Source organism: Myotis brandtii, unplaced genomic scaffold, assembly GCF_000412655.1.
Source record: "Myotis brandtii unplaced genomic scaffold, ASM41265v1 scaffold79, whole genome shotgun sequence".
NCBI lineage: Eukaryota > Metazoa > Chordata > Mammalia > Chiroptera > Vespertilionidae > Myotis > Myotis brandtii.
Window position 1 is genome coordinate 1,728,978 of NW_005371173.1, and position 26,020 is coordinate 1,754,997.

At 47.6% G+C, this 26,020-nt stretch overlaps 2 protein-coding genes across 9 annotated transcripts in view; one reads left to right on the top strand and one right to left on the bottom strand.

Moving 5' to 3' along the window:
• The window catches only part of VIL1 (villin 1), a 29,325-nt gene extending 10,123 nt beyond the window's left edge, over positions 1 to 19,202 (top strand). For 2 of the 3 annotated variants that reach the window (XM_005883424.2, XM_005883423.2), the window contains exons 4-20: positions 627 to 823; positions 2,301 to 2,409; positions 2,574 to 2,684; positions 4,186 to 4,388; positions 4,495 to 4,573; positions 4,795 to 4,893; positions 5,521 to 5,674; positions 6,147 to 6,247; positions 6,335 to 6,472; positions 7,082 to 7,240; positions 8,237 to 8,416; positions 8,929 to 9,074; positions 9,745 to 9,889; positions 10,300 to 10,488; positions 11,908 to 11,976; positions 13,078 to 13,218; positions 17,466 to 17,838. In XM_005883424.2, the coding sequence (XP_005883486.1) occupies positions 627 to 823; positions 2,301 to 2,409; positions 2,574 to 2,684; positions 4,186 to 4,388; positions 4,495 to 4,573; positions 4,795 to 4,893; positions 5,521 to 5,674; positions 6,147 to 6,247; positions 6,335 to 6,472; positions 7,082 to 7,240; positions 8,237 to 8,416; positions 8,929 to 9,074; positions 9,745 to 9,889; positions 10,300 to 10,488; positions 11,908 to 11,976; positions 13,078 to 13,218; positions 17,466 to 17,579 (2,334 nt within the window). In that variant the 3' untranslated portion in view covers positions 17,580 to 17,838. Of the gene's footprint in view, positions 1 to 626; positions 824 to 2,300; positions 2,410 to 2,573; positions 2,685 to 4,185; positions 4,389 to 4,494; positions 4,574 to 4,794; positions 4,894 to 5,520; positions 5,675 to 6,146; positions 6,248 to 6,334; positions 6,473 to 7,081; positions 7,241 to 8,236; positions 8,417 to 8,928; positions 9,075 to 9,744; positions 9,890 to 10,299; positions 10,489 to 11,907; positions 11,977 to 13,077; positions 13,219 to 17,465; positions 17,839 to 19,127 lie in introns of those variants that run through there. The other variant, XM_014531053.1, reaches the window with a different exon arrangement.
• Positions 19,203 to 19,252: 50 nt separating this feature from the next.
• USP37 (ubiquitin specific peptidase 37) overlaps positions 19,253 to 26,020 on the bottom strand; it is a 76,795-nt gene continuing 70,027 nt past the window's right edge. For all 6 annotated transcript variants that reach the window (XM_014531049.1, XM_005883425.2, XM_014531051.1 and 3 more), the window contains 3 exons: positions 24,728 to 24,797; positions 24,273 to 24,411; positions 19,253 to 23,744 (listed from right to left, as the gene is read on the bottom strand). In XM_014531049.1, coding sequence (XP_014386535.1) covers positions 23,657 to 23,744; positions 24,273 to 24,411; positions 24,728 to 24,797 — 297 coding nt within the window. In that variant the 3' untranslated portion in view covers positions 19,253 to 23,656. The remainder of the gene's footprint in view (positions 23,745 to 24,272; positions 24,412 to 24,727; positions 24,798 to 26,020) is intronic.

A 26,020-nucleotide genomic window follows, 5' to 3' on the forward strand; every position in this document is an offset into this window, starting at 1 on the left:
ATATATATATATTTGTATTCAGAGAGAGGGAGAGGGATATAGAGAGAGAAACATTGATAAGAGAAGAACATCATTGATCAGCTGCCTCCTGCACATCCCCTACTGGGGATCAAGCCCGAAACCTGGGCACGTGCCCTGACCAGGAATCGAACCAGCAACCTCTTGGTTCCTGGGTCAATGCTCAACTGCTGAGCCACACCAACTGGGCATATAACACACTTTTAAAAATTAAATACATTTGTTTAAGAATATAACTCTATATCATCACCAAAGTGGAAAGCAGTGTCCCATGTCCCAAAAAGAAAGTAGCTATAAAATATTTACATAGTAATTTCATATATACATTTGCTTGTCTATCACCTAATCACCCAGGGACCTCCGCTGGTCCATGCACATCACTTTGGGAAATGCTGCTATAGTCCAGCTCAGTTATTTCCAAGAGGAGGTGAGCAAGGCCCAGAGGGGAAGCTGTTTGCCCCTTGTCTCGAAGGAAGAGCTGGAGCCACAACTCAGGGCTCATCTGTGGCCCAGGCTGCATGTGCATGGGAGACCATGCAAAGCAGGGAGGCGGGAGAGCGCTGTGGGAGCCCAAGGTCTCAGGCACATTGGACATTCCCTCTCCCTAGATCCACAAGACGGGCAGCAACCTGTCCTATGACATCCACTACTGGATTGGCCAGGCCTCGTCCCAGGATGAGCAAGGGGCGGCTGCCATCTACACCACGCAGATGGACGACTTCCTGAAGGGCCGGGCTGTCCAGCACCGAGAAGTCCAGGGCAATGAGAGCGAGACTTTCCGTGGCTACTTCAAGCAGGGCCTTGTGTATGGAGGGGCGCACTGCAGGCTGGGGAGTGGGACCAGGGCAGGGGAGGCACACCTGAGGCTGGGGGACAGAGCTGGAGCTGGGAAGGGAGCCTGAGGCTGTGGGGGAGCCCATGAGGGTGATTTCTTTTTCCACTCCCCCACCCCCACCTCTGCTGCTGCCTTGTCCTTGGTCTTCATCCTTCCAAGTGCTGTCTTTGGCTGCCCAGATGCCGTTCTGAAATTCTGTAACTCTGTGTACTATGAATGTTTGTAAATCAACCTTCAGGGTATCACATCAAGTCTCCCCTCTAACCAACTGGCAAATGACTGCTCCTTTCTCTAAAACAGGCCTTTTACACTAAAAGCTCACATTCCAGTCTCTGGACTTTTCCCATAGAAACACATGGTCAGGAACCAAGTTGTTACTGGTCTGTAGTTATAGGCCAGGAGCTCTCCAGTTAGCCACAGTCCCCACCCCTCCCTTTTGTCTTGCTGCTCCCCTTCTTCCCACACTTACAGCAGCATTCACTCATTTGGGCATTTGAGCTGGCACTTCTTTTTTAAAGATTTTTTAAAATTGATTTCAGGGAGAGGGAGATAGAAACATCAATGATGAGAGAGAATCCCTGATCAGCTGCCACCTGCACGCCCCCTATTTCGAGCCCAAAACCTGGGCATGTGTCCTTGACTGGAATCGAACCTGGGACCCTTCAGTCTGCAGGCTGACTATCTACTGAGCCAAACCAGCTAGGGCTGAGCTGGCACCTCTTCTGTCTTAGTCTGCTTAGGCTGCCATAGCAAAATACAGAAAATACAAAAAATACAAAAATAGACTGGATGGCTTAAACAACGTAAATTAATTTCCTCACAGTTCTGGAGGTTGGCAAGTTCAAGATCAAGGTGCCAGCTGATTCGGTTGCTGGTGGGGGCTCTCCTGCTGGCTTGCAGATGGCCACCTTCTCACTGTGTCTTCACCTGGTGAAGAGAACGAAACTCTCTGATGTCTCTTCTTATAAGGGCACTAACCCCTGACGTCATCTAAACCTCCTCTAAATCTATTACCTCCCAACAATCCCATCCCCAGTACCATCCCACTGGGGGTTAGGGCTTCGGCATATGAAGTTGGGAGGGGACACAGTTCCGTCCACGGAATCTACCCTCTTTCCTTCTCTTCAACCCCTGCCCTCAGAGTCCTGCACTGTCCCTCCACATTGCCTTTGAAGGACTCCCAGCAGGGGAGAGACTAAGGTGGAATGAAGCGGTCTAGGGAGCAAACTTCCAGGAGGCACTCACTGCCAGGGTCATGCAAATGCAGGCAACGCACGGACCTTGCCCGGGCATGACCCTGAGAGCGAATGTCTCCTTAAAGTTTGCACCTGAGGTGCCTCATGCACTCATCCTAGCCCAGCCCCAGCCCTCAGATGACCCTGCTTAGCCAAACACCCTGTCACACTTCCCAGCCCACTCTCTGGGGTCAGCTCACCTCTCTTCTCAGGATCCGGAAAGGGGGCGTGGCTTCCGGCATGAAGCAAGTGGAGACCAACTCGAGCGAGGTCCAGCGGTTGCTGCATGTGAAGGGCAAGAGGAACGTGGTGGCTGGAGAGGTGGGCATCAACCAGAGCCCTAGGGCATGGCCTCCTGTCCCCCTCCCAGTTGGGGTGAAGGGCAGAGGCCGAAGAAGGGTGAGGGGCGGGAAGGCGATGGGGAAGAGATGTCGGATGACGGAAGGGGTCTGAGTGGGGTCTGAGCCTCCCCCGTGGCTCTCCAGGTGGAGATGTCCTGGAAGAGTTTCAACCGCGGGGATGTTTTCCTCCTGGACCTCGGGAAGCTGATCATCCAGTGGAACGGGCCGGAGAGTAACCGCATGGAGAGACTCAGGGTAAACCTACCCATGCATCACCCCTCCCCCAAGCCCGACCTGCCCCCACCTGCCCTGCACACCAGCACCCGGCCTCCCCCAGACTTCTGCTGCCCAGCCGCCTCCATTTCCCCAGGCCTTCTCTCCGGGGGGCGGTGTTTGAAGGTGGATCTGAGTCTCCATGTGTTTGGGGACAGGTGTGCATGTTGGAGTTGGCGTGTGTGCGCCTGTGGCGAATCCCCTGAGATTTAATGGGTACCTGCTGTGTGGCACATCCTGTGCCAAGCGTTTGGGATCCACTGATGAATGAAGGGGCAGAGCCCTGCCCTGGCTCGGGCCTCCAGCTGAGCACCCAATGGAGGATGGACATGAATGGAATAATGCAGAAGTGAGGGGTGGGGTGTACAGCTGGGAATTCTGGGAAAGCTCCTGGGAGTTGATGAGGGTGGGGAGGGGAAGGCCCTCAGGCAGGAGAGAAATGGCTGGGGTCGGGGCGCTGCCTGAGAGTGAGTGGGGGTTCAGGAAGCTTGGAGAGGAGGCGAGCTTGTCTCATAGGGGTGTGTTATGTGGTCAAAAGGCTGTGCAAGAGGGTTGGGATTTGTTCTCAGTACCAGGAAGGCTGTTGAAGGCCACCTGACTTCTGAGTGACAAAGGGATTTAGGGGCGAAGGGGCCCAGGGAGCCCTCTGCCCATCAGGTGAGGAGGGGGCAGGTGCCCTGGCTCCTTGGCCTGGGAAGGTGGAATACACTAGACTGTGTGTTGCATGGGGGTGAAGAGACAGGGGCCAGGCAGAACTCACGCTCTGCTTGAGCAATTGTAGGGCTGGACAGAGTCCCATTTCCTAAGATGGGAAAGATCAGGAAGCAACAGATTTGGGAAGAAAATCTAGAGTTCAGTTTGGACATCTTAAAACGGGACTCTTATGGAAGTTGGATAAATAAGGTGAGAGCAGAGAGCCGGGCTGGAGACAGAAATGTGGGATGGGGTGTGATCGCCTTGGAGGGAGAGAGAGGGGCCTGGAACTCAATGCCCGTAACTGAACAGTAGATGTTGGGCTGAGGAGGGTGAGCCAGGGTGTGTGCGAGGCTGTGTGTGTGTGTGTGAACATGTGGACTGTTCACCCTCGTGTGTGTGTGTCTATGTGTGAGGACAGGAGAAACTGTGCTGTCTGCGTGTGTGGGTTTGTGCATATGTGTGTGTGCACATGTGAAGCTGTGTGTGTATATGACTGTGTGTGTGTGCACAAGTGTTTGAGCATGCTATGGGGCAAAGAGACTGAGTACTGTGATCTTCAGAGCTCAGCTTTTGTCCAAAATTGTGAAGTAAAATCATAAATTTCAAACAATGTGAAAAGTGAAGGCGAACAAGGTCCACCTGAAACACCCTCTCCCAGCGGGTTCTTACCTGGTTTCCCCTCCAAGGAGAAAAGCAGGGGGTGCCTCACCCCTCGGGGCTGCTGCAGGCGGCTGTGGTCTCGGCCCTGTCCCTCCCGGCCTCCATGGGTCACCGGGCTTCTCCGCAGGGCATGACCTTGGCCAAGGAGATCCGGGACCAGGAGAGGGGAGGGCGGACCTACGTGGCCGTGGTGGACGGGGAGAACGAGAAGGCGTCCCCGCAGCTGATGGAGGTCATGAACCACGTGCTGGGCAAGCGCAGGGAGCTGAAGGCGGCCGTGCCTGACACAGTGGTGGAGCCCGCCCTCAAGGCCGCCCTCAAGTTGTACCAGTGAGTGCCCCGCTGGGCTCTTCCCGGATGGTGGGGGACTTCCTGGGGGCAGAGTGCCGGCTGAGGGGGTGAACCCCCTGGTTTATGCCGTACCTTTGTCCCGCAGCGTGTCCGACACGGAGGGAAAGCTGGTGGTCAGAGAAGTCGCCACTCGGCCACTCACACAAGACCTGCTCAATCACGAGGTGAGAGGGCTGGACACCCCTCCCCAACCACCCCCCCCTTGCCCTGGCTCCCAAGCTTCCTCAAGCCAAGCAATGTGGGGGGTGGGAAAGGTTGGGGGGCAGGCGGTTGGGGGTAGGGGGCCCAGGCGGGTGTGGGAGGGAGACTTTCTGTGCCAGCAGTCCCCAGCCCGGCACTGCGCACCATCAGGCCCTCATTCTGGGTCTCTGTCTCCCACCTTTAGGACTGTTACATCCTGGACCAGGGCGGCCTGAAGATCTACGTGTGGAAGGGGAAGAAGGCCAATGCCCAGGAGAGGAAGGGAGCCATAAGCCAGGCCCTGGTGGGCATGGGGTTGGGAGAGAATTGCAGGGAGAGGGGAGAAGGTCAGACTGGGGCGTGGAGGCCAGGCGTAGACCAGTGGGGTCTGAGGGTCTGCTCTAGAGCCATCTGGAGGGTTCTCTGCACACCAGGGAGCCAAGCACCAGGCAGCATGGGGGCCTCCTGAGGATGTGGGCTCCTACCTCAAGCTGAGTTCAGAAAAGGGAGGAAGAAAAATGGAGGCCGCTCTTCCCACAGAGAGGATGGGGTCAGCATGAGGCAGGGCCAAGTCAGGGTTTGGGGTCATTGTTGGGCTGGAGTCAGTAACCCTAACTGACTTGGGGTCAGCGTACGGTTGAGGATTGGGTTCAAGTTGACAATGGGGCTGACGGCCAGGGTTAAAATTGAGGTGGGGTCAAATTTGGTGTCAGAGTTGGCCTTGGGGTGGGAGTCAGAGGTAGGTTTGGGATGGTGTCAAGTTTAGGATCTGGTTTGGACCTGAAGTTGGGGCCAGAGCAGGGTCAGCATTGGGACTAGGGTTGGGTTCCGGTTTGGGCTTGGGACCAGCGGTAAGAACCAGGCTTTGGCTTGTACCAGGGGTTGGGGATTAGGGGTGGGACACAGCCCCAGCCACCCCATCTCTCCCCAGAACTTCATCAAAGCCAAGAAGTACCCCCCGAGCACGCAGGTGGAGGTGCAGAATGATGGGGCCGAGTCCGCCGTTTTCCAGCAGCTTTTCCAGAAGTGGACAGTGCCCAGCAGGACCTCAGGCCTGGGCAAAACCCACACCGTGGGCTCCGTGGGTGAGGGCCGGGCAAGGCAGGGCAGGGCAGGCTGGGAGCCGGGAGTGGCGCCAGGAGAGCACCCAGATCTGCCTCCTGCCCTCTTTCCCGGCTAGCCCTCCTCTGTGTGCACTTTACCCTGGTCTGTGCTCCCCAGCTGGTGTGGGGACATAAGGGCATATGGATAAACTCAAGAGTTGTCACAAACGGGAGCTGAGAATGACCTGCCTCTCATTTGGAATGGGCTTGGGTCTCCCTGGAAACCAAGTAGCTCAGTCTCTCACCAGATAATATTGGCTGAGGGCAGGCTCAGTGCCAGGCACCTGGGGGAGGCTAAAAGGGTTGTCCCTCTCCTGGCTCCCCTGGGGTGCCCTAGTGAAGCATGAGTCTTAGGGACAAGGAGATATGGTTCTGTATTATAACTCTGCCATGTGTAACCTTGGGTATGCTACTGAATCTCTGGGGACCTCATTTATGATTCCCTTCACTCCAGCCAAGGTGGAGCAGGTGAAGTTCGATGCCATGTCCATGCATGTCCAGCCTCAGGTGGCTGCCCAGCAGAGGATGGTAGATGACGGAAGTGGGGAGGTGCAGGTATGACGAGGGGAGGGAGGCCTTGCCTGGGTGAGAGGGGTTGGTGGAGCCTGTCCCAGACCTCACACTCGCCGGTACTGGCCCCAGGTGTGGCGCATTGAGAACCTAGAGCTGGTGCCTGTGGAGTCCAAGTGGCTGGGCCACTTCTATGGGGGCGACTGCTACCTGCTGCTCTACACCTACCTCATCGGAGAGAAGCCGCACTACCTGCTCTACATCTGGCAGGTCAGGCCCCGACCACTCTTCCAGAACACCGCCAGCTCAGCTCCTACCCCACTATACCCTTGCCAAGGGGCCATCCCCTTTGTGTTGAATATTCCTGGTGATAGGGAGCTCAGCTCTTTTCCACCTAGGACTGCTTTGGCTGTGCGATCCCCTGGCGCTGAGAACCCCCATTCACAACAACCCTTTTCTCATTTTGTTTTTTCCCTTTTGAGACTCCCTTCTCATTTCCATGACCTCTTGCATTTTCTCTTCACCTGCTTTGTGGGTTTTTGTGTCCAGATGTGAGAGCAGGGAGATGCTGGGGGTGAGTGATGTGGTAGCCATGGTGTTTCCCAGAGAAAGGTACAGCGAGGAGGAGGGGAAGTTTGGGGTTAAGGCTGGGGTTTCAGGTGGGTCAGGCTGGGCTGGGGCAGGGAAAGGGTTGGGTATGGGGCTGGGATCAGAACTGAAATCAGGGTCAGGTTGGGTTGGATGTAACAAGGTGAGGTTAGATGGGGAAGACAGTTGGGTTTGGGGCCAGAGTTGGTGATGGAGTTGTCGCTGAGGTCAGGGGTAGGGTCAGATTCAGGACTTGACCTCAACCCACCCCTTCCCTTCTGCTCATCCCAGGGCAGCCAGGCCAGCCAGGATGAAATCACAGCCTCGGCCTATCAAGCCGTCATCCTGGATCAGAAGTACAACAATGAACCAGTCCAGATCCGAGTCCCGATGGGCAAGGAGCCACCTCATCTCATGTCCATCTTCAAGGGACAAATGGTGGTCTACCAGGTGTGGCTGCTGGACTGAGGCAGGGTGGGCGTCCAGGAGATGGGGGCGGGGATCTGTGATGGGGGCGGGGCTGTGGGTGAAGCCTGTTCTCCACAGGAGAGGACTGTTGAGGCTCCACCACTGATGTAGAACTGGTAATAGAAACACCACTCAGTGCTTTAAAAATCCATGTGATGAGCACGTAGCATGTGCAAGCACTGTTTCTCTCTACACCCCAACTCTTCAGATCCTTTATATGAAAAAGGAAGTTATTTTGGCTAGATTTACCTAAACCATGGACTTGTTCAAATGCATGGGTGCCTTCCAACATAATGAAACAGACAGCTTTGCGTTCATTTAAGCAACAATCTGTTTACTGAGAACCTACTAAGTACATAGCCCTCTGCAAAGCGCCAAGTGGGGAGAATGCCTGCTTATACTATTTACCATCTTGTTGGGAGAGCAGTGAGCTAGCGGCCTGTGCACCATGTGGTTAAATGCCAGGAATATACGTTGAATTCAGAGGGGAATGTGAACACAGTAATCTGGGAATAGGCATGGAGTTCCTGGTGGAAAGGGGGTTTGAAAAGAGTCTTGACATTGGGGTCAGCTGAAGAGCTCAGCAGAGGTGTGATGAGGGCATGCAGTGCAGGGGGCACAGCAGGAAGGAGGCCTGGAGGAAGGGATCTGTGGGGAACAGTGAGGAGCCTGGCCAAGGTAAACTGGAAGGTTTGGAGAGAGCAGAGTGAAGGCAGTTTGCACCCTCATCATGCGGGGCCTCCAAAGGCCCCTCTGAAGGGCTGGGTTCTAGTCTACAAGCAGTGGGGAGCCACTGCAGGTTTTTGAGCAGGGACGTGCCATGACCAAATGTTTCAGAAGGATTAATTTGATGTATCAGCGGACCCGGAGGGGCAGGTAGGCCCTACCCCAACATCTCTTCCTCCCTGGTTTTCTGTTTCCCTCTAACGCCCCCTCATCTTTACTAAGTGACTTCTACTTTCTCCTCACACCCTACAGGGAGGCACCTCCCGGGCTAAGAACCCGGAGCCAGAGCCCGCCACACGGCTGTTTCAGGTCCGAGGAACCAGCGCCAATAACACTAAGGCTTTTGAGGTCCCAGCCCGGGCCACCTCCCTCAACTCCAATGACGTCTTCATCCTCAAGACCCAGTCCTGCTGCTACCTGTGGTGTGGGAAGGTGTGTGCCGGCCCCCAGCCTCAGAGCAGACCTGGCACCGGGTGGCAGCCTCTGCTGAACAGGCCCAGCTGCCCCTAGCCCCGTCCCCTCCTCCGCAGCTCTGGGTCTGGCCTGCTCAGAGTCTCTGCCTCGGTCTGAGTCAGTCTCTCATTGTGTGTCTCTGGCCACCCCTGTCTCTCCCAGTATTGGTCTGTCTTTATGTCTTAGGCTCTCTCTCACTATCCCTGTGCCTGTCACTCCTTCTCCATCTATCTCTGTAATGAGGACTCTCAGCCTCTCATAGTCCTTCTCCTGCCTTGTAAGGTGAGTGAAGCTTCTATTGCCTCCCCTGTCATTCTTTGGAGTGTCGAGGACAGAGGATGGGAGAACTGTCCCTGCATCGGCCATGTGCTCAGGGTCCTGATCCAAGAGAGCCCTCACAGCTCCGGAGCTCAGTGAATGTGGTGCAAGGGTGGGGGTCAGCATGGCACCAGAGATGGTCTCCCCAGTACATCCAGCCCCCCTTTCCCCAGGGCTGCAGCGGAGACGAGCGGGAGATGGCCAAGATGGTCGCTGACACCATCTCCCGGACAGAGAAGCAAGTGGTGGTGGAAGGGCAGGAGCCGGCCAACTTCTGGGTGGCCCTGGGTGGGAAGGCACCCTACGCCAACACCAAGAGGTAAGTAACTATGGGGTTCCTCTGCCTCCAGCAGGCATGGTTTGAGGACCCCATGTGCCAGGCCCCCAGGGCCACAAGATGAGTCAGGAGCAGTCAACGCTCTCAGAACCTCTTAGACACAGGGTCTATAGCTGTGCTCGCACCATGGTCTGCCTGGGGCCTGGCGGGGTGTTTCCCTGGTAAAGAGAGGTCACAGCCAGAGGAGGCAGCTCAAAGGGCTATCGGTTTGCCCTTTGGGAAGATGTCAGAGCCCACCCAGTTCCTGCCCTTGGGGTTGACACGGGAGGGACCCGGATGCTGAGGAGTACCAGCTGTAAACCCTCTTTCAAATAGTTTTTCTTAAGAAGATCCATGACCCCCAGTTCCAAAGCATAAGGTCATGTACTGGAGTAGCAGCAGGAAGGCTAGAGGGAAGGTAGCAGAAAGAACTTCCTAACAGGACTAGAGAAGAGCCACTGGAATGCATGTCCTGGAAAATCAGTGGGAATTTCTCCCGTGGAGCCGTCTCAGACTCTTGGGAAGAGGGGGGACCTTTTGTGTGACCAGAGGAGAGAGCATTTTCCTAGGAGGTGGGCTTTCCCTGTCGGAGTCCCTCCCTCAGAGTGCTGTGTCCTTGATTCTCCTTTCCCACGCCTTCCTCCTGCCGATACAATCTCTCTCCATCCGGCAGACTGCAGGAGCAAAACATGGTCTTCACGCCCCGGCTCTTTGAATGTTCCAACCAGACTGGGCGCTTTCTGGCCACAGAAATCCCCGACTTCACTCAGGATGACTTGGAAGAGGATGATGTGTTTCTGCTCGATGTCTGGGACCAGGTAGGACTGAGGCCTGGCCAAGAAACTGGCTTTAGGTATAGGGAAGGTCTGGCGTTTCCTCGGCTCCCATATATGTTCTTCCTGGGAGCAGTGTTAGGAACACAGGAGCCTGAGAAAGAAGAAGGCGGCCTGGAGGGGCTGCTGGGTGGGATGTCTTTTCCCAAATCCAATTTATTTCATGTGGCAGAGCAGTGTTTTTGAGGGGCTTAGGCTCTGAAGTCACATATTTGCAGAATATCCAAGGAGAGAGCATCTGTCCAACCTCCTCAACTGCCCAGATGCAAAGTCAAGGCCAGATGTGCCTGTTCAAGGTCAGGCTCCTCTGTTGGACAGCGGAGCCTGGGTGAACCGAGGCAGAGCCTGCGGGCCAGGGGGACAGGGCAGACTGACAGAGCTCCGGGTTCTCACAGGTCTTCTTCTGGATCGGGAAGCATGCCAACGAGGACGAGAAGAAAGCCGCTGCCACCACAGTGCAGGAATACCTCAAGACCCACCCCAGTGGCCGGGACCCTGACACCCCCATCATTGTGGTGAAGCAGGGACACGAGCCCCCGACCTTCACGGGCTGGTTCCTGGCATGGGATCCCTTCAAATGGAGTGTGAGTGGCCCAGCCCACCCTGGTCCTGACAGCCCGGCACATCCTTCTCCGGGTGGCTCTTCATGGTGCATCCTGAGAGCAGGGTGATGGATGACATGTGATATGTTCGTGAAGAGTTTAGAATGAAAAGTAAGGCTGCAGTGAGCTTATGAAGCCCCCTGGTGAGCGTGAGGGTGAGGGCGAGGGTGAGGGTGAGGGCGAGGGCGAGGGCGAGGGCGAGGGCGAGGGAAGGAAACTCAGGCTGATGACCGTCCATTGCTTGTACACTAGTTATAGTTCAAAGCTGTTATACATTATTGGTAAGAGCTGTACTGGCTACTTAAATTAACTAAAATGAAACAAAATTAAAGATTCAGTTTCTCACTGACCACACTTTAAGTGCTCAATAGCCACCTGTGGCTTAGAGGCTACTACACTGGACAGCTCAGGAAGAGGAACATTTCCTTCGTCACAGAATGTTCTATGGGACAGCGCTGGTGGGTCCTCATGCCAGGTGAAAGGAAACGTCCGTTCTAAAGTTCAGACAGATGTCCTCGTGGCACTAAATTCTAAGCAAATTGGGTCACACATGGGTCCTTCCTGAGAGGCAGTGACTCAGACTTCCACCGGATTTTCCTAAACTGGCCCCAGGGAGAAGCAGAAGGCAGGTCCTCAGATGGAACCCCAGCAAAGGTTTCTGCAGGAAGGAGGAAGGCAGTTAGAATGAGTGCTGGCCTGGTGGCTTTGAGTGTGCTAAGTTGGCACAGCAGATGATCTTCGATTAATTTCCTCAAATACATTTTTAAAAATTCAGTGGGCTGAGTTTAGTTTTGAGGATGGAGTCAAACGAATCTCAAGGTTACAAATTCAGGTGCCAGAACTTAAATTCACATCATCAGTGTCCCAAGTCAACAACTCTGGCAGTCTCTCCTCGCCTCAAGTCTGTGCTGGCTTCTCTCTCAGACTTCATTCATTCATTCAGCATAACGGAAGCTCATGTGTCACGGTTGGTGCAGGTCCTGGGGATATGGAGATGGGGCTCCTCATGGAGCCTTGGTCCCTTCTATTCTCTACTCCTTTGTGGCACAGTTCCCTCCAGGCTCTCAGAAGAGCCTCCCAGTTTTCCAGGACCTCTGAGTCCTTCAGCACCTACACAGTGTAGGCAGGGTTCTTAAGACTTTGAAAGGCTGCTTGCATGGGCCTCTGAGGGCAGGGAAAGATCATACACCTTCATCCCCAAGTTGGGCCTTTTCTGACCTTCAGTGCTGATCCTCATCACCCCACCTCCTTTTTCAGGGACCCCTCCAGCGCCCGCCTAGCTCCCTCTTCCCTTTCTCAGCCCAGGCTGTAGGCCAGCCTTCTTTCAACTCTTGAAGGAAAATGGTCTTCTGTCTCCTCTGCTGAGAGCCAGGCCTAATTTGTTACTTTCTTTATGTGCAGAACGCCAAATCCTACGAGGACCTGAAGGCGGAGCTTGGCAACTCTGGGGACTGGGGCTGGATCACTGCTGTGAGTCTGGGGCAGGTGGCTGGGCCCTGAGTGGGCATCTGACCATGATCAAACCTGTGGGGGCTAAGAAAGCTCCAGAGAAGATGCCAGTGTCCTGTGCTTTCCTTCCCACCGTCTCCTCCCACGCCTCATGGAAGTTCATTGTCTCTAGCTGTTTTGTCTTCTCCATTCCCTAGTGAAATGATTCTCACATTTTGTCATGCACAAGAGGCTGGGTGATGGGGAGCTGGGGGTGAGGGGAGCATATTAAGCTACAGATTCGAAAGTCTCACTCACTCCCAAAGATCTGGTTTTTAAAATTGGGTTGAGACCCAGGAATATGTGTGTTTTTCATTAGGGGTCCAGGGGTCTAGCTCATAGATGACACTTGGAGAAATGATTTCTCTGTTGTCACCCTTGGGGTCCCCTCTCCAGGTAGAATAATTCTACCCCGTCCATCTTAATTCTACAGGTAGAATAATGCAACCCCGTCCATTTTTCAGCTAGTTACAGAAATGTATGTAGCCTGGAGGTCTGGGACATGGAAAAGTGAAAGCAAAACCTTTCCTTTAGGAAGTTCACAGGCTTGCAGGTGAAACAAAGCCAATGAGACTGGCAGAAATGTGTCCAGAACAAGGGAGTGATTTCCCAAGCTCACCAGTATCATCAGCAGATAACATATATGGCTCCTCAGCCGCCCCACAGTCTGATAACCTGGTGGCGTTCATAAACCCTTCTTACTAGATTGATGGTACAGACAGGAAAGTATGGATAGGTCAAGGCTATGTGACTTTACAGATGACAAGTTCACAACAGATAAGAGAGAGGGTCATAAATGTCTAGATAGACCTCGGACATCTGGGGGAAGCCATGGAGACGCTCATATATCATAGAATGAAAGAGTCATCTTTAACCACTGGCTTTGGTTGGATACACACCACCAAGCTTTGGCTTACAAGTGTGTATATGTGTATGTGTATGTGGGTGGGCCAGTGGAAGTGGGGTCATGGAAGGCATCTTGGAGGAGGTGTCTTAGGATCAATGTTGACTTCAGAGAGAAAGGCAGCTTAGGGGGCAGCCACAAACCAGCTGAAGTAACAGTGGTTTCCTTTTCTCCTCTAGGAGATCACAAACCCTAAACCGGACGTGTTCAATGCGAACAGCAACCTCAATTCTGGGCCTCTCCCTGTCTTTCCCCTGGAGCAGCTGGTGAACAAGCCGGTGGAGGAGCTCCCTAAGGGTGTGGACCCCAGCAGGAAGGAGGTGGGTCAGACTTGAGGAGGAGGAAGAGCTGAGGCCTTTCCATTCATTGGACAACACTAATTGACCCCCAGATTGTACCCTGCAGATGACCAGGTGCTGGGGAGGACCTGGTGAACAAAACACACCTGGTCTCTGCCCTCATGTGAAGTTACATCTCAGTGTGGGGAGAGGAAGGAGCCTGAGTACACTATTATTATATTTGTGAAGTTAAGTGCCATGAAGGGTATTATAAAAGGAACCTGGGTTAGTCAGAGAAGACTTCCTTCTGAAAGGTGAACAGGAATTGTCCAGGCAGAATGGGTTATTCCTGGAGAAGGGAACAGCATGCACGAAGCTCAGAGGCAGGGAATAAGCACAGGGTGGAGCAAAATACCAGAGTGTGACAGGGTGAGTGCTGGGGTGGGGCAGCTGGCCGGAGGGTCAGGGGTTGAACTGAGCAGTGCCTTCTATGCCACGTTAGCGATGGTGGTGTCATCCTAAAAGTGGAAGGGAGCTGCCTGGCCGGCGTGGCTCAGCAGTTAAGCATTGACCTATGAACCAAGAGGTCACAGTTAGATTCCCGGTCAGGATACAAGCCCAGACTGCGGGCTTGATCCCCAGTGTGGGGCATGCAGGAGGCAGCTGATCAATGATTCCCTCAGCGTTGATGTTTCTATCTCTCTCTTCCTCTCCCTTCCTCTCTGAAATCAATTTAAAAAAATATATAGATAGATAGATAGATAGATAGATAGATAGATAGAAGGGAGACATCATGGTTGAAGCAGGCAGATGCAGTCAGGTTTTTACTTTTAAAAGACCACGATGGCAGCTTAGTGAAGGATGCATTGGGAAATGGCAAAAGCAGCAGCCGGAAGTTAGGCTGAGAGGCAGATGGTAGCTTAGCATAATAGGTGGCGGTGGGGAAGGTGATGGGAAGGAGATGATTTACAGCAGTGGTTCTCAACCTTCTGGCCCTTTAAATATAGTTCCTCATGTTGTGACCCAACCATAAAATTATTTTCGTTGCTACTTCATAACTGTAATGTTGCTACTGTTATGAATCATAATGTAAATATCTGATATGCAGGATGGTCTTAGGCGACCCCTGTGAAAGGGTTGAGAACCGCTGATTTAGAGAAATTATAGGAGATAAAATAAATGACACTTGGTAAGTACCGGATAAAGGCTGTGAGAGGGGGGGAAATTGTGTTATTCTCTGAGATAAAGAATAAAAACAAAAAAACCCTGAGTCACAAAGAGCTTAGAGGGTGATCATGAGTTCAGGGAAGCCATGTGGTTTGAGACACCTGGGAGACATCCGGGTTGAAGTACGTATTGGTGGGCAGGCGATTCAGAGGCAGGCGCGCTGGGACAGACCCAGCTGGTAGCTGCAGCTGCATGGATCCCCTGGGGCAGTGGTCGGCAAACTCATTAGTCAACAGAGCCAAATATCAACAGTACGATTGAAATTTCTTTTGAGAGCCAAATTTTTAAAACTTAAACTATATAGATAGGTCATTGTTATTAACTTAATTAGGGTACTCCTAAGGCTTAGGAAGAGCCACACTCAAGGGGCCAAAGCCACACTCACGTGGCTCGCGAGCCGCAGTTTGCCAACCACGGCCCTGGGGGAAGAGTTTGGCAAGAACTTGTTAAAAACATATTTCTAATATTCATTCCCACTTCATGAAGATCCAAAGTGGATTTCAAATCTAGCTTGATGGGGTGCTGAGAGGAAAAAAATTTATTCTGTGTGTAGCAAACCATAAAGAAGTCTTACGAATGAATTAGGACATCCACTGAAGAGATACCTGATTTCTCCAAGAATATCCAAGTCTGTTAGGAGTTTGGGCCTGATATATGTGAAAGTGTATTGTTTCCAGAGCATTTACATCCTGCCCTTCACCTTGGAGACCACTTCCATGCATTCTCTCTCAGATAGGCCCATCTGTGTCTTCACTATAATACTGGGGTGATCCCAATATATTATTCGTAATAATAGTATTATAAATATTATTTGCCCAGCCTCTAGTGCATAAAAAGTGCTCTATAAATGTAAGCTGTGATTATCATTGCTCTTCTACTCCTGAAAAAACTCAGGTCCAGAGCAGGGAAGTGACTTGCCTAATGTGATGTAATTACTGAGTAGCAAAGACAGACCAAGAACCAGGTCTTCTGAGTCCCACTGTTACCATCATATCAGGTGGCATAAAGAAAGGGTTTCTAAAGGGAAGGGCAGCCAGTGTTACTGAACCAAGTGATTGACAGGAGGCTATATGGATTGCTAATTTTGAATGAAGCACATGAAACCAACACAACCCTAACGGAGTAGAAGCAGTCTAAGAAGTCTTTGAGCCTTTTATTTATTTATCTATCTATCTATTTATTTATTTTTAAAAAATATATCTTTATTGATTTCAGAGAGGAAGGGAGAGGGAAAGAGCAATAGAAACATCAATGATGAGAGAGAATCATTGATTGGCTGCCTCCTGCACGTCCCCTACAGGGGATCAAGCCCGCAACCTGGGCATGTGCCCTTGACCAGAATCGAACCTGGGACCCTTCAGTCTGCAGGCCGACGCTCTATCCACTGAGCCAAACCAGCTAGGGCCTTTGAGCCTTTTAAAGAAATCCCTATTGCTGATTTTTATCATGGGAGTAGCATACATTCTTGTGGGAGAGCTGTGGGTTTAATGCCAAGTGGGGAGGGTGGGAGAGGTCTTCAGACCTCTGGCTGCTCCAAATTCAAAAGTGGAGCCAGTGACAGTGAACAATGGGATGGTGGGTCTGACTGCAGGCAGTAGCAAGAGTGTAATCTAAGTGTTTGAACACCAGTGAGTAAGCCATAGAGAGGCGGATGTGGGCATGGGTGAGGCCGGCAATCAGCTGACAGGACAGCAGGGTTCAAGAACAGGACCAGTGGAAAGATACAAGTCCACTGGGATGGGCAGTCTCTGCTATCTAGCCCGAAGGTCAAAGTCCAAAAGTCTCCACTAAGCTGCAGAGCCAGCCTGGGTGGGCCAGAGAGGGCACCTGAAGCCACTCACAGGCCGAGGACATTGCAGACAGCTGTGAGGGACCTGGCAGGGGAGGGGAAGCTACAAATAGACTTGGGGTAGGCAGCTCTTCCCTATTATTCACTGATGCCCGAACCACTCATATTTACTATCGTCTTCCAAAACAAGGCACTTCACTGCCCTGCCTGTGGGGGTGGGGGTGGGGTTGGGGAGCGCTCCAGGAGCCTGGTGGCTGGAGGCAAATCTAATGACAGGCTAGAGAACTGGGGCATCAGAACCACCTGAACTTGAAATCCAGCTGCAGGTGTTTACCAAGCTGTTCAGACGAGGGTTCTCTGCGGGAGTCAGCAGTGTTCCCCAAGCAACTCCCCATAATGGAAAAGAAACCCATTGCTTTCACTCCACCCTGTTTCCTCCTGGTGCCTGAGGGAGCAGAGATGAAGACTAGAGGGTGCTGTTTTATAGCAGCTTTAATTTGGGGTTCTTACTTGAATGTGCCTTGAGGGTATTTAGCTGGCCCTAAACAATATCACTGTCATACCAGCTGGGAGCAAAGATCATGTCAGGCAATCCCCTCATCTCATGGCTGAAGATACCCAAGGCCTAGAAAAGTGAATCCTAGCTGGAGGGTCACGGTTTGATAAGGAGGTAGATGCCCTTTCATATGTAATATTTTCATCTCCATAAAAGCATTAAAAAGAAGTGAAAATTGGCCTGTAAGAAATTTTTCCCATTAAGAAAATGTTTTTAAGAGGTAGAAACATCTATGAGAGAAACATCAATTGGCTGCCTCCTGTGTGCCCCCCACTGGGAATCCAGCCCAAAATCCCAGCATGTACCCTCATAGGGATTCAAACCAGTGAACTCTTGGTTCATGGGAAGATGCTCAACCAAATGAGCCACACCAGCCAGCGAGAAATTTCTCACATTTTACACAGAGGAAAACTAAGACCTGGAAAGAGAAGCAACTCTTTAACCAAGCTAAGTAATGTCCTGCTTATTTCAGGGCTAGTGTGAACTTGACCCTGTCAAAAGAAAAGGAGCTCCATCTATCTCATGTTTGTTAGCGTCCTTTTTATTACGCTCCCAATTCAGGGATCCAATTTCTTGGACTTACCAGCCTCATCCTTTCCCAGTCCTCCTAACATTGCCTGTTTTGCTCTTCATTTGATTTCTATACCACACCTATATGACTCATGGAAGCAAACCCTGGGGAAGAATGTGACCTTTGCCTTCTGGTCCCTGTTCTAGGAGCACCTGTCCGTTGAGGATTTCACCAAAGTCTTTGGGATGACTCCAGCTGCCTTCTCTGCCTTGCCTCGATGGAAGCAACAAAACCTTAAGAAAGCCAATGGACTATTTTAAGAGTAGCTGCGGTTGCAAAGCAGTTTCTTTTGTTATTACTGGTATTAATCCTTTACTAATTGAAATTTTACTTGTACCTGTGAGCAGCAGTCTGCAGCAATGCTTCTGTTTACTAACCTATTCCTCCACAAAGATGATGCTTCCAGAAGGAGGCTGTGGTCCCAATTTCAGCTCTCAAGAAGGTGGTTGCCATATGATTTCACTCATACGTGGGAAATAAAACTGAAACTCATAGACACAGACAACACCATTTGGGTTACCAGAGAGAAAGGGTGGAGGGTACTAAGGGGTAAAAAGAACCAAATATATGGTGATGGAAGATGATTTGACTTTGGGTGGTGGGTACACAGTGCAATATACAGATCATGTAGCATAGAAATGTGCACTTGAAACCTATATAATCTTATTAACCAGTGTCACCCCAATAAACTTAATTTAAAAAAATGAAGAAATGAACCCAATTTCAGATTATAAAGGTATCTGTACCTACATGCTAATTGGGACGTTCACACACAGAGAGGGCACTAAGAAATCAGCGACTCTCAGTTCCCCTCCTTGCTTTAAAGAAATTGAATCAAATGTTATAATCATGGGCTCTGGAGTGAGTGCCATCACTGTATTTTCTAACCATGTAAATATGTTTTTTTCAATTACAGTTCACATTCAATATTATATTGGTTTTAGGTGTACATCATTGTGGTTAGACATTTATATAATTTACAAAGCGATCCCCTGATAAGTCTAGTACCCACCTGGCACCACCCATAGTCATTACAACCTTTTATTTTATTTAAAAGGAAAAAAAAAGGTGGTTGCATTATTTCTGTCCTGAGGTGTTGCACCACTTTAACCATACTGTTCTAGAGCAGCCCCTTCTTAGAAGAGCAGCCAACACTCCAGGGAACACTTGTTCTGGAGTCCTCCGTAGGCGTTTATCAATGGCAGGTGGGCTGAAGCATTTTTGTCTACCTTTCCCAGAATAACGGTTTTTCCTTTTCACATACGTCTTCCTCTGGTGATAAGTTAAAGGGGATCCCTTCTTTGAAAGAGTTCAATGGCCTAGGACAGTGGTCGGCAAACTCATTAGTCAACAGAGCCAAATATCAACAGTACGATTAAAATTTCTTTTGAGGGCCAAATTTTTTAAACTTAAACTATATAGGTAGGTGCATTGTTATTAACTTAATTAGGGTACTCCTAAGGCGTAGGAAGAGCCACACTCAAGGGGCCAAAGAGCCGCATGTGGCTCGTGAGCCACAGTTTGCCGACCACGGGCCTAGGAGATGCCTTAGTAGGAGGTTTCACAATACTCACTAAACCAGTCCCCAGTGAGAGCCAACATATCCACTGGGTTTAGGCTTGAGTTTAAAGGCAAGTATGAACTGCAAATGCTAGTTCACCCTTCTCTGGGAAAGGTGTAAAAAATGCTAAGGCCAATGCTGGGTTTATAAACTGTTATCCAGAACCTCTGCAAAGCTTCCCTGGCTCCTCAGATGGAAACAATGGGAAATCGGTGCATATGTTGGTTTGCCATCCCATTTTCTTTAGGGTTTAACAGTGCTGCACAGAAGTCCCAAGTCTGAAGGCCAACAGAAGGTGATTTCTACAACTTCAACAACTATTGTTAAGTGTCTGCAAGAATATGTCCTTTTCAGAAATAAGTCAAACCAACACAGGGTTAATAAAGGCTTTAATTTCACACACACAAAAAAACCTCTATGCATAATTTAAAAAGGAAACCAAAACAAGGAAAAACTGTAAAGAATACAGAGGAACAGTTCTGCTAAAACACAGATAAAGTGCCGCTCCATACAAAACAAAACATAAAGATTTAGAATCAGAAGTCACTCTGAACACAAAGAAAATCACCTCACAGATAATGTGGCCAAAGCTGCCAGCAAACGTGGTAGTGGCTCAACTAGGCAAAGTGTAGAGCTTACTTGTTTTCCTTTTCTTAGCATAAATAAACACTTAACAGGCCAGAGCAGTCAGAGGGAAGGAAACCTGGGGACCCGAGGTGTGTACCACATGCAGTCATTCTTTGCTCCCCCCTCCCGTTCTTGAAGTAGACCAGTCCAGTCGATTCTCTTCTTTGTTTTGGCCTAATGAACTTGGGTTCTGATCCAGACCCTCAATACACTCTATTTTTACGTCAGTGTACACACCTATTCTTCATCTCTGTACTTTAAGAAAAGTCCAATGTTACCAAAATCAATTGCTTATATTCATACTGGCACACTTTGTATTAAAATATCAAAACCTCAGACACATAGCACACATGGAAAGGAAAACTTACTCATTGTTTATAAATATGATACAACCAAAGAGACTGCCTGAAGCCTAGTAATCAAAGCATGCCATAGGAGTCAATGATTGTGGTGAGACACAGCAAAAGAATTCTGTCACACAACTCTCAAGACCTAACAAACTATAGTTTCCCAATTAAAAAAAAAAATTTTTTTTTAGAGGTTAGTAAGACCCATTGATAGAGACAAAATCAGGGTTCTGAAGTAATATAGTAGAAAGTCGTTAAGAGGTCAGAAATCGGGTTTTTGTACACATTTAAAAAGAGCATTACTCAGTGTAAAGCAAGATGGGAGGAGGAAAAGGACACATCTGTTTTTGGGGTACATTTTTATGTGACTTGCAACTGGTACTGGGTTGTTGGTGGTTTTTCTAAAGATCTCCACACAGATACAAGATCCACATGTACTTGGAGATCTAGCTGTTTCCCTGACTTAAAACACTACCTAAGAGCGTCAATTAAATCAAACAGGACAAAAGATGGCTGGATGACTAAGAGCATCCACTGTTTCATTTCAGAGGACAGAGAAGAGTGAGCAAGAAGGGTAATGTTTTTATTAGTTTTAACATAATCTCTTTTCAGATCACAAATGAGTTTATAAACTACCTTCTTTCTGTATGTTTCCACCCCGCCCCCCTATGCTCTCTCTACATGTTCTCTACACTCAAAGCACTCAACTATATATGAGACATTGCCAAGAATTTCTTTAATTTAGATGTTTTCAACTTTCATTATACAACTATATCTATAGTTGTAGCTATATTTATATAGTTACATAATGGTAACGGCAGTATGGAAGGATAAGTAAAGCCAGGAATTCACTTGCTGAGGTTTTAATTCTTAAAGCTTTTCTTTCAGAAGAATTTTACACTAGACAAAGAAAGAATTGTGTAGTCTGTTTGCCTCCCACAGTTAGCTGATAGTTACTTCTTAAAATGTAAACACATTTACATTTGTTATATTTGCTATTGAACCATTAAATTAGTAAAGTAAATTGGCAAGTAAACAAATAGCATTTGGAATACAAATATAAATAGAACAAGTCATGGATTTGCTTCTTTTCTAGTTTGCTGAAACAAAACTTATGAGCGTGCGCACACACACACACACATATTTTGCCCACAGAATAGAGTCTATCTTCTCACAGGCTTAAATTATAGCCATGGCTACTAAAGTAACAAGAGAGAGCATTTGACAACATACAACCTTCCAATTCTCCATTATAATAGCCAATAAGAATCAAGTTTGAATTTGTTTTTCCCTTTCAAAAAAGTTCCAATTAAGATCAGTTGAGTGCAGAACTAAGTGCTGTCAAGTTCCAATTCAATGCCATCTAGAAAAATGTAACCACATGTGGTATTTTCAATAGGAAATTTATTGTGCAGGCTGCCTGGGACTGAAGCACTCTGTCCCTATTTCAGTTGTCCCTTCCTGGCACAACATGCCAAATGCCATCCCAACCCCCTGACTCTGAGCAAACTGATCAGACTGCACACAAAAAAATCTACTTATAATTTTTAAATATATATAGTCAGCTCAAAAACAAAACAATAAACCCCATCAACATGGTCCAGATAAAATCTCCATCTATAGTCATTAATCTTTCACTAAATCAAAACAAGAAAGTAATTTAACTCATCTACCCCAGTAACCTGTATTCATTCAACTAATGAGTCCTGCCCAAGACATGAAGATCAAATCAAATTAGGTTTCTGAGCCAAGAGTACTTCTAAACCATACACCACAACCAAGCTATGAAAAGCAAGTCAACGAGGGTATTTCATGGGCAATCTAGGCTTATCGCATTATTTCTAATTTTTTTTAATGCCCTAATGTACCCCTCACTTCAAATCATTCCCAATCATTTTTAACAATACCTCTCAAGGCTCTCAAATACAGACACAGGAAAGAGGAATAATAAATAGCTAGAGAATTTGATCACCACTTCATTTGTATAAGAAAACCAGTTATTTTCAAGAAAAAGAAAAAAAAAAGGAGCTCCCCAGTAGAAATAAAACATAAAAAGCTAGTTTTTAAAACAAATATTTCCCTCTGCTCTATACTACTCTTGCGTATTGTACCACCATACCATTTGGAACGTTTACTGGAGTAATATCTAAGTAAGTGGTAGGAAGCAAAGCTTTTATCAGTAGTTAAGCAAGAGTGCTGGGGCTGTTTACAATCCAAAAATTCAAAATTTTAGAAGAGGTTACTATGTCAGAACACATCCAAGTTTTAAGAGTGGGGCTGGAACTCTCTTATGGCAATTTTCCAGAAAAGGTGTTGCATCTTCTATGACAATGAACTTTACACTTGAAAACCTGCTAACAGTTTTTTCCCTACCTCAGAAGAGTAATTTGTTTATAATAAAAAAGCAAAAAGAAACAATATTGAAGGTTTCATATTGCTATACTTAACTCTGTATGATCCTAATGATCCCTGGGCTTACAAAATTATTTTTTGGACAGAATTCTACTTTCAAACTCATTCTTTATATAGTTTCACAAGCTGCTGAACCAAGCTGATTATGTCAGCTGAGTGACTAATGCAGCAATTAATGCTGTACCCCCATTTAACCTCAACTCGAAGCACCTAAAAAGTAGGACAAATACATTATGCACCTTTATATATTAGTTCTTGGGATTATCTAAACCAATCACACTTTTAATTCCCATTCTGTTTTAAGGGCAAAGCCAGACAGTGGAAGGTTAAATGTTCAAGCTTTATCCTATAGCTCATGCACTTATTTCACACTGTAGTAGGGCTTTTAGCTTTAGTGGTCCAGAATTTTAGCTTTTAACACAAGAATACTCCTCTTGACCTCTCGGAGAGACAGAGATTCTAGTATTCCTCCTTACCCCTAAGTATCCTTGCTGGGGAGTCCCAATTGGGACAATATTATTTTCCTACCTTTTAAAGTTCTGGTTGAACTCTGTTAGGATAATGCTTGCTCCATAAAATAATTATTCTATCTTCACCACTGTAATATAGATGATATACAATGAATATACTGTGTGAAGGAATCTCTTTAAAGAAAATACAAAGTGTATAATAAATACCAAATGTGGGACCAAAACACATTCCAAGCACCAACAACAATCCATTTCTTGGGACTACATGTAAACAGCAAAAGCATTACGAATCCATGAATTTTTAAAAACTAGCCCCCCAAGTCAGGTGGCAGAAATGCCCCTCCTTTGCAAGGAGGACAAACTGTCATTAGTGTAACATGGAGAGCTTATTTTCCAGTGACCTTTACTAATAAGAAACACACATGAAAGATTACAGACTTGAGTGAAACTACTCAAGGAACATAAAAGCCAAATGTCAACTGATATGTTTATCTGTACACATTTCTCAGGTGAATGGATTCTTTGACAACTTAATTTCTTCTCCAAACTGCTGTGCTATTAATTTTGAGCAGGCATACTCTGGTGGCTCATCCTAACTCTTTAAGGCTCCATTCATTCCACATATATGTTTGTATGTACATATATATATTTACAACAAGTATTTCCAAGACAAAAGGAAGTGCTACTCTTGTAGGAGAAAAAGAAGATAATCAGCTATAGAGGTGAGACCAAAGGTTCCATAAAACAATTAGCATGGAGCATTCCACATAACTGCAATTTTCATCTTTTGGTTTGGCCCTGAGCTGTTTGTTGCTCCCGCATCAAATAGAGTTCTAACTTCTCCTCAAGTGGAGGAAAGTGAGGTGGGTGACAGTAAGGGAGAATATGCAGTGCACACTGCCAACCCAGCAGTTTGTTCTTCACGAGGCCTGACGAGTGGTCTTCCCCACTTCCATGCTGAATGCCTGAGAGTTCTTTTCTGTTTCCAGCAGCTCATCAAAAACCTCCCTTAAAATAAAACAAAAAAATAAGCATTCAATGAGCAAAGCCAAAGAATATACAGAAAATAGATAATGATAAAGCCTGCATAATCCCATTTGGTACCTAAATTTTATTACATAAGCTGCTCATTCATTTGATCACCATCTTAACCCCAAGTGCTGATTTTTGAAAACATGAGGAGGGAGGAGGCTGGCAAGAGCCAGCTTTCATAAAAATGTTATGTAGTTTCCATCGATATAACTCAGATCTTCTAGCTGATACAACTAGAAGACCAAAAAGGCTTATGATAAGACAGCTTCTATCATAAAACAGTCTTAGGTTCCATACCTAGATGCTACTGTGTGATGAGTAATTAATGCTGAATTAAGAGAGAAAATATTCTGGACTTATAAGGAAATAAAACATGAGCCCTAAGCAAAGATAACAAAACAAAAAATTATCAACCAATTAAATAATGGGAACATTTTATTCTTAAGGAAGAAAAAAGAGTTAGGTAATTTTTAGCCCATGTCTTCAGATCTGGGAGTTTCTTACTTGTGCATGTAAAAGAAGATGTAACCACTCCGATCCCGATCACTCTGCACGGAAGCCTCTTGGATTTTAGATACCTCTAGGTCATTATAAGTAAACCACGCTTGCTTCTTAATGTCATACACATCACTAATGTAATGACCTGAAATAAAGAAAATCTTAAAATTGAGGTCTGTAAAATTTTTTTTGCATTTCTCTCAGGTATAGGAAGTTTCAGAAAGAAAAACAGCCACCCCCTCTACCTTACTCCTACAGAAGTTTCTAAAAACCACTCAAAATACAAGTAGAAACATTTAAGGTAGAAATATACTACACCAGACAACTTTTTGACAAAAGACTTCAATGTTTTTCTTGATGCATTCAACTTACACCTCACAAAGCAAGGCACAAAACAACCTAATAAGGAGTAAATGTTGGCTGCTCATTTATAAAATGCTAAAATCATTTTGTTCATTTACCTGAAGAAGAAGTGCTACCAATGTGACTGACAACACTGATGAGCCGATAGGAATGAGGAAGATATCCTGTCTGGAAAACAGAAGTGGGCATGACTTTAAACTCCTCATTTGGATAAAAAGCAAAACACTAATTTTAAATTTATTATCAAAGGTGACATGGCTAAGTTTTAGTGTGTGTGTATAGTCAGATACAATAAAATATCCAGTGGTTGGTATTGTTCATATTCTTTGATCCAAGAATTCTACTCTCAACAAGAATGTATCCTAAAAAAATAATTCAAGCCCAGTTGGTGTGGCACAATGGCTGAGCATTCAACTGTGAACCAGGGGGTCACAGTTTGATTCCAAGTCAGGGTACATGCCCAGGTTGTGGGCTCAATCCCCAGTGTCGGGCATACAGGAGGCAGCTGATCGATGATTCTCTCTCAATATTGATGTTTCTCTCTCTCTCTCTGAAATCAATAAAAATATATTTTAAAAAATAATTCAAAAGAAGAGTACATGTATAAATTTTTTTTATTGTAGCATTATCTTTCTTTTTTATAATTTTTCTTTTTTATTGATTTCAGAGTAGAAAGGAGAGGGAGAGATTATCTTTAAAAAAAAGTTGGAACTAACAATAGGCCCAATAATAGCTAAACCATTAGTGGTACAGCAACTCAATACCATACTATTCAGCTATTTTAAAAAATCACGTGGTTTACCAACATATTATCCTGTTTTCTAAACCTACAAAAACACACATAATAACCATAGTTCTATAAAAATAGGTATGTTAATAGTTAAGTACTCAATAACAGAATAAAAAAATGAAGAGTTGCCCTAGCTGGTTTGGCTCAATGGATAGAGCGTCAGCCTGCAGACGGAAGGATCCCAGGTTCTATTCCGGTCAAGGGCACATGCCTGGGCTGCGGACTCAGTCCAACCTGCAGGAGGCAGCCAATCAATGATTCCCTCTCATCATTGATGTTTCTCTCTCTCTCTTCCTCTCCCTTCCTCTCTGAAATCAATTAAAAAATATATGTGTGTGTGTGTGTGTGTGTGTATATATATATATACATATATATACATATATATGTATGTATATATATACTAGAGGCCCGTTGCAGGAAGATTCCTGCAAGAATAGGGCTTCCAGTGGCTGGAGCAAAGCAGAGAGGGGAGCGAAACCCGCTGAGGTGGGCTTCGCTCCCACTCCGGGCCGCTGCGGCTGGGTTTCCCCTCCTGCTCCCAGCCTCTCCTGCTGGGTTTCCCCTCCCGTTCCCAGCCTCTCCTGCTGGGTTTCCCCTCCCG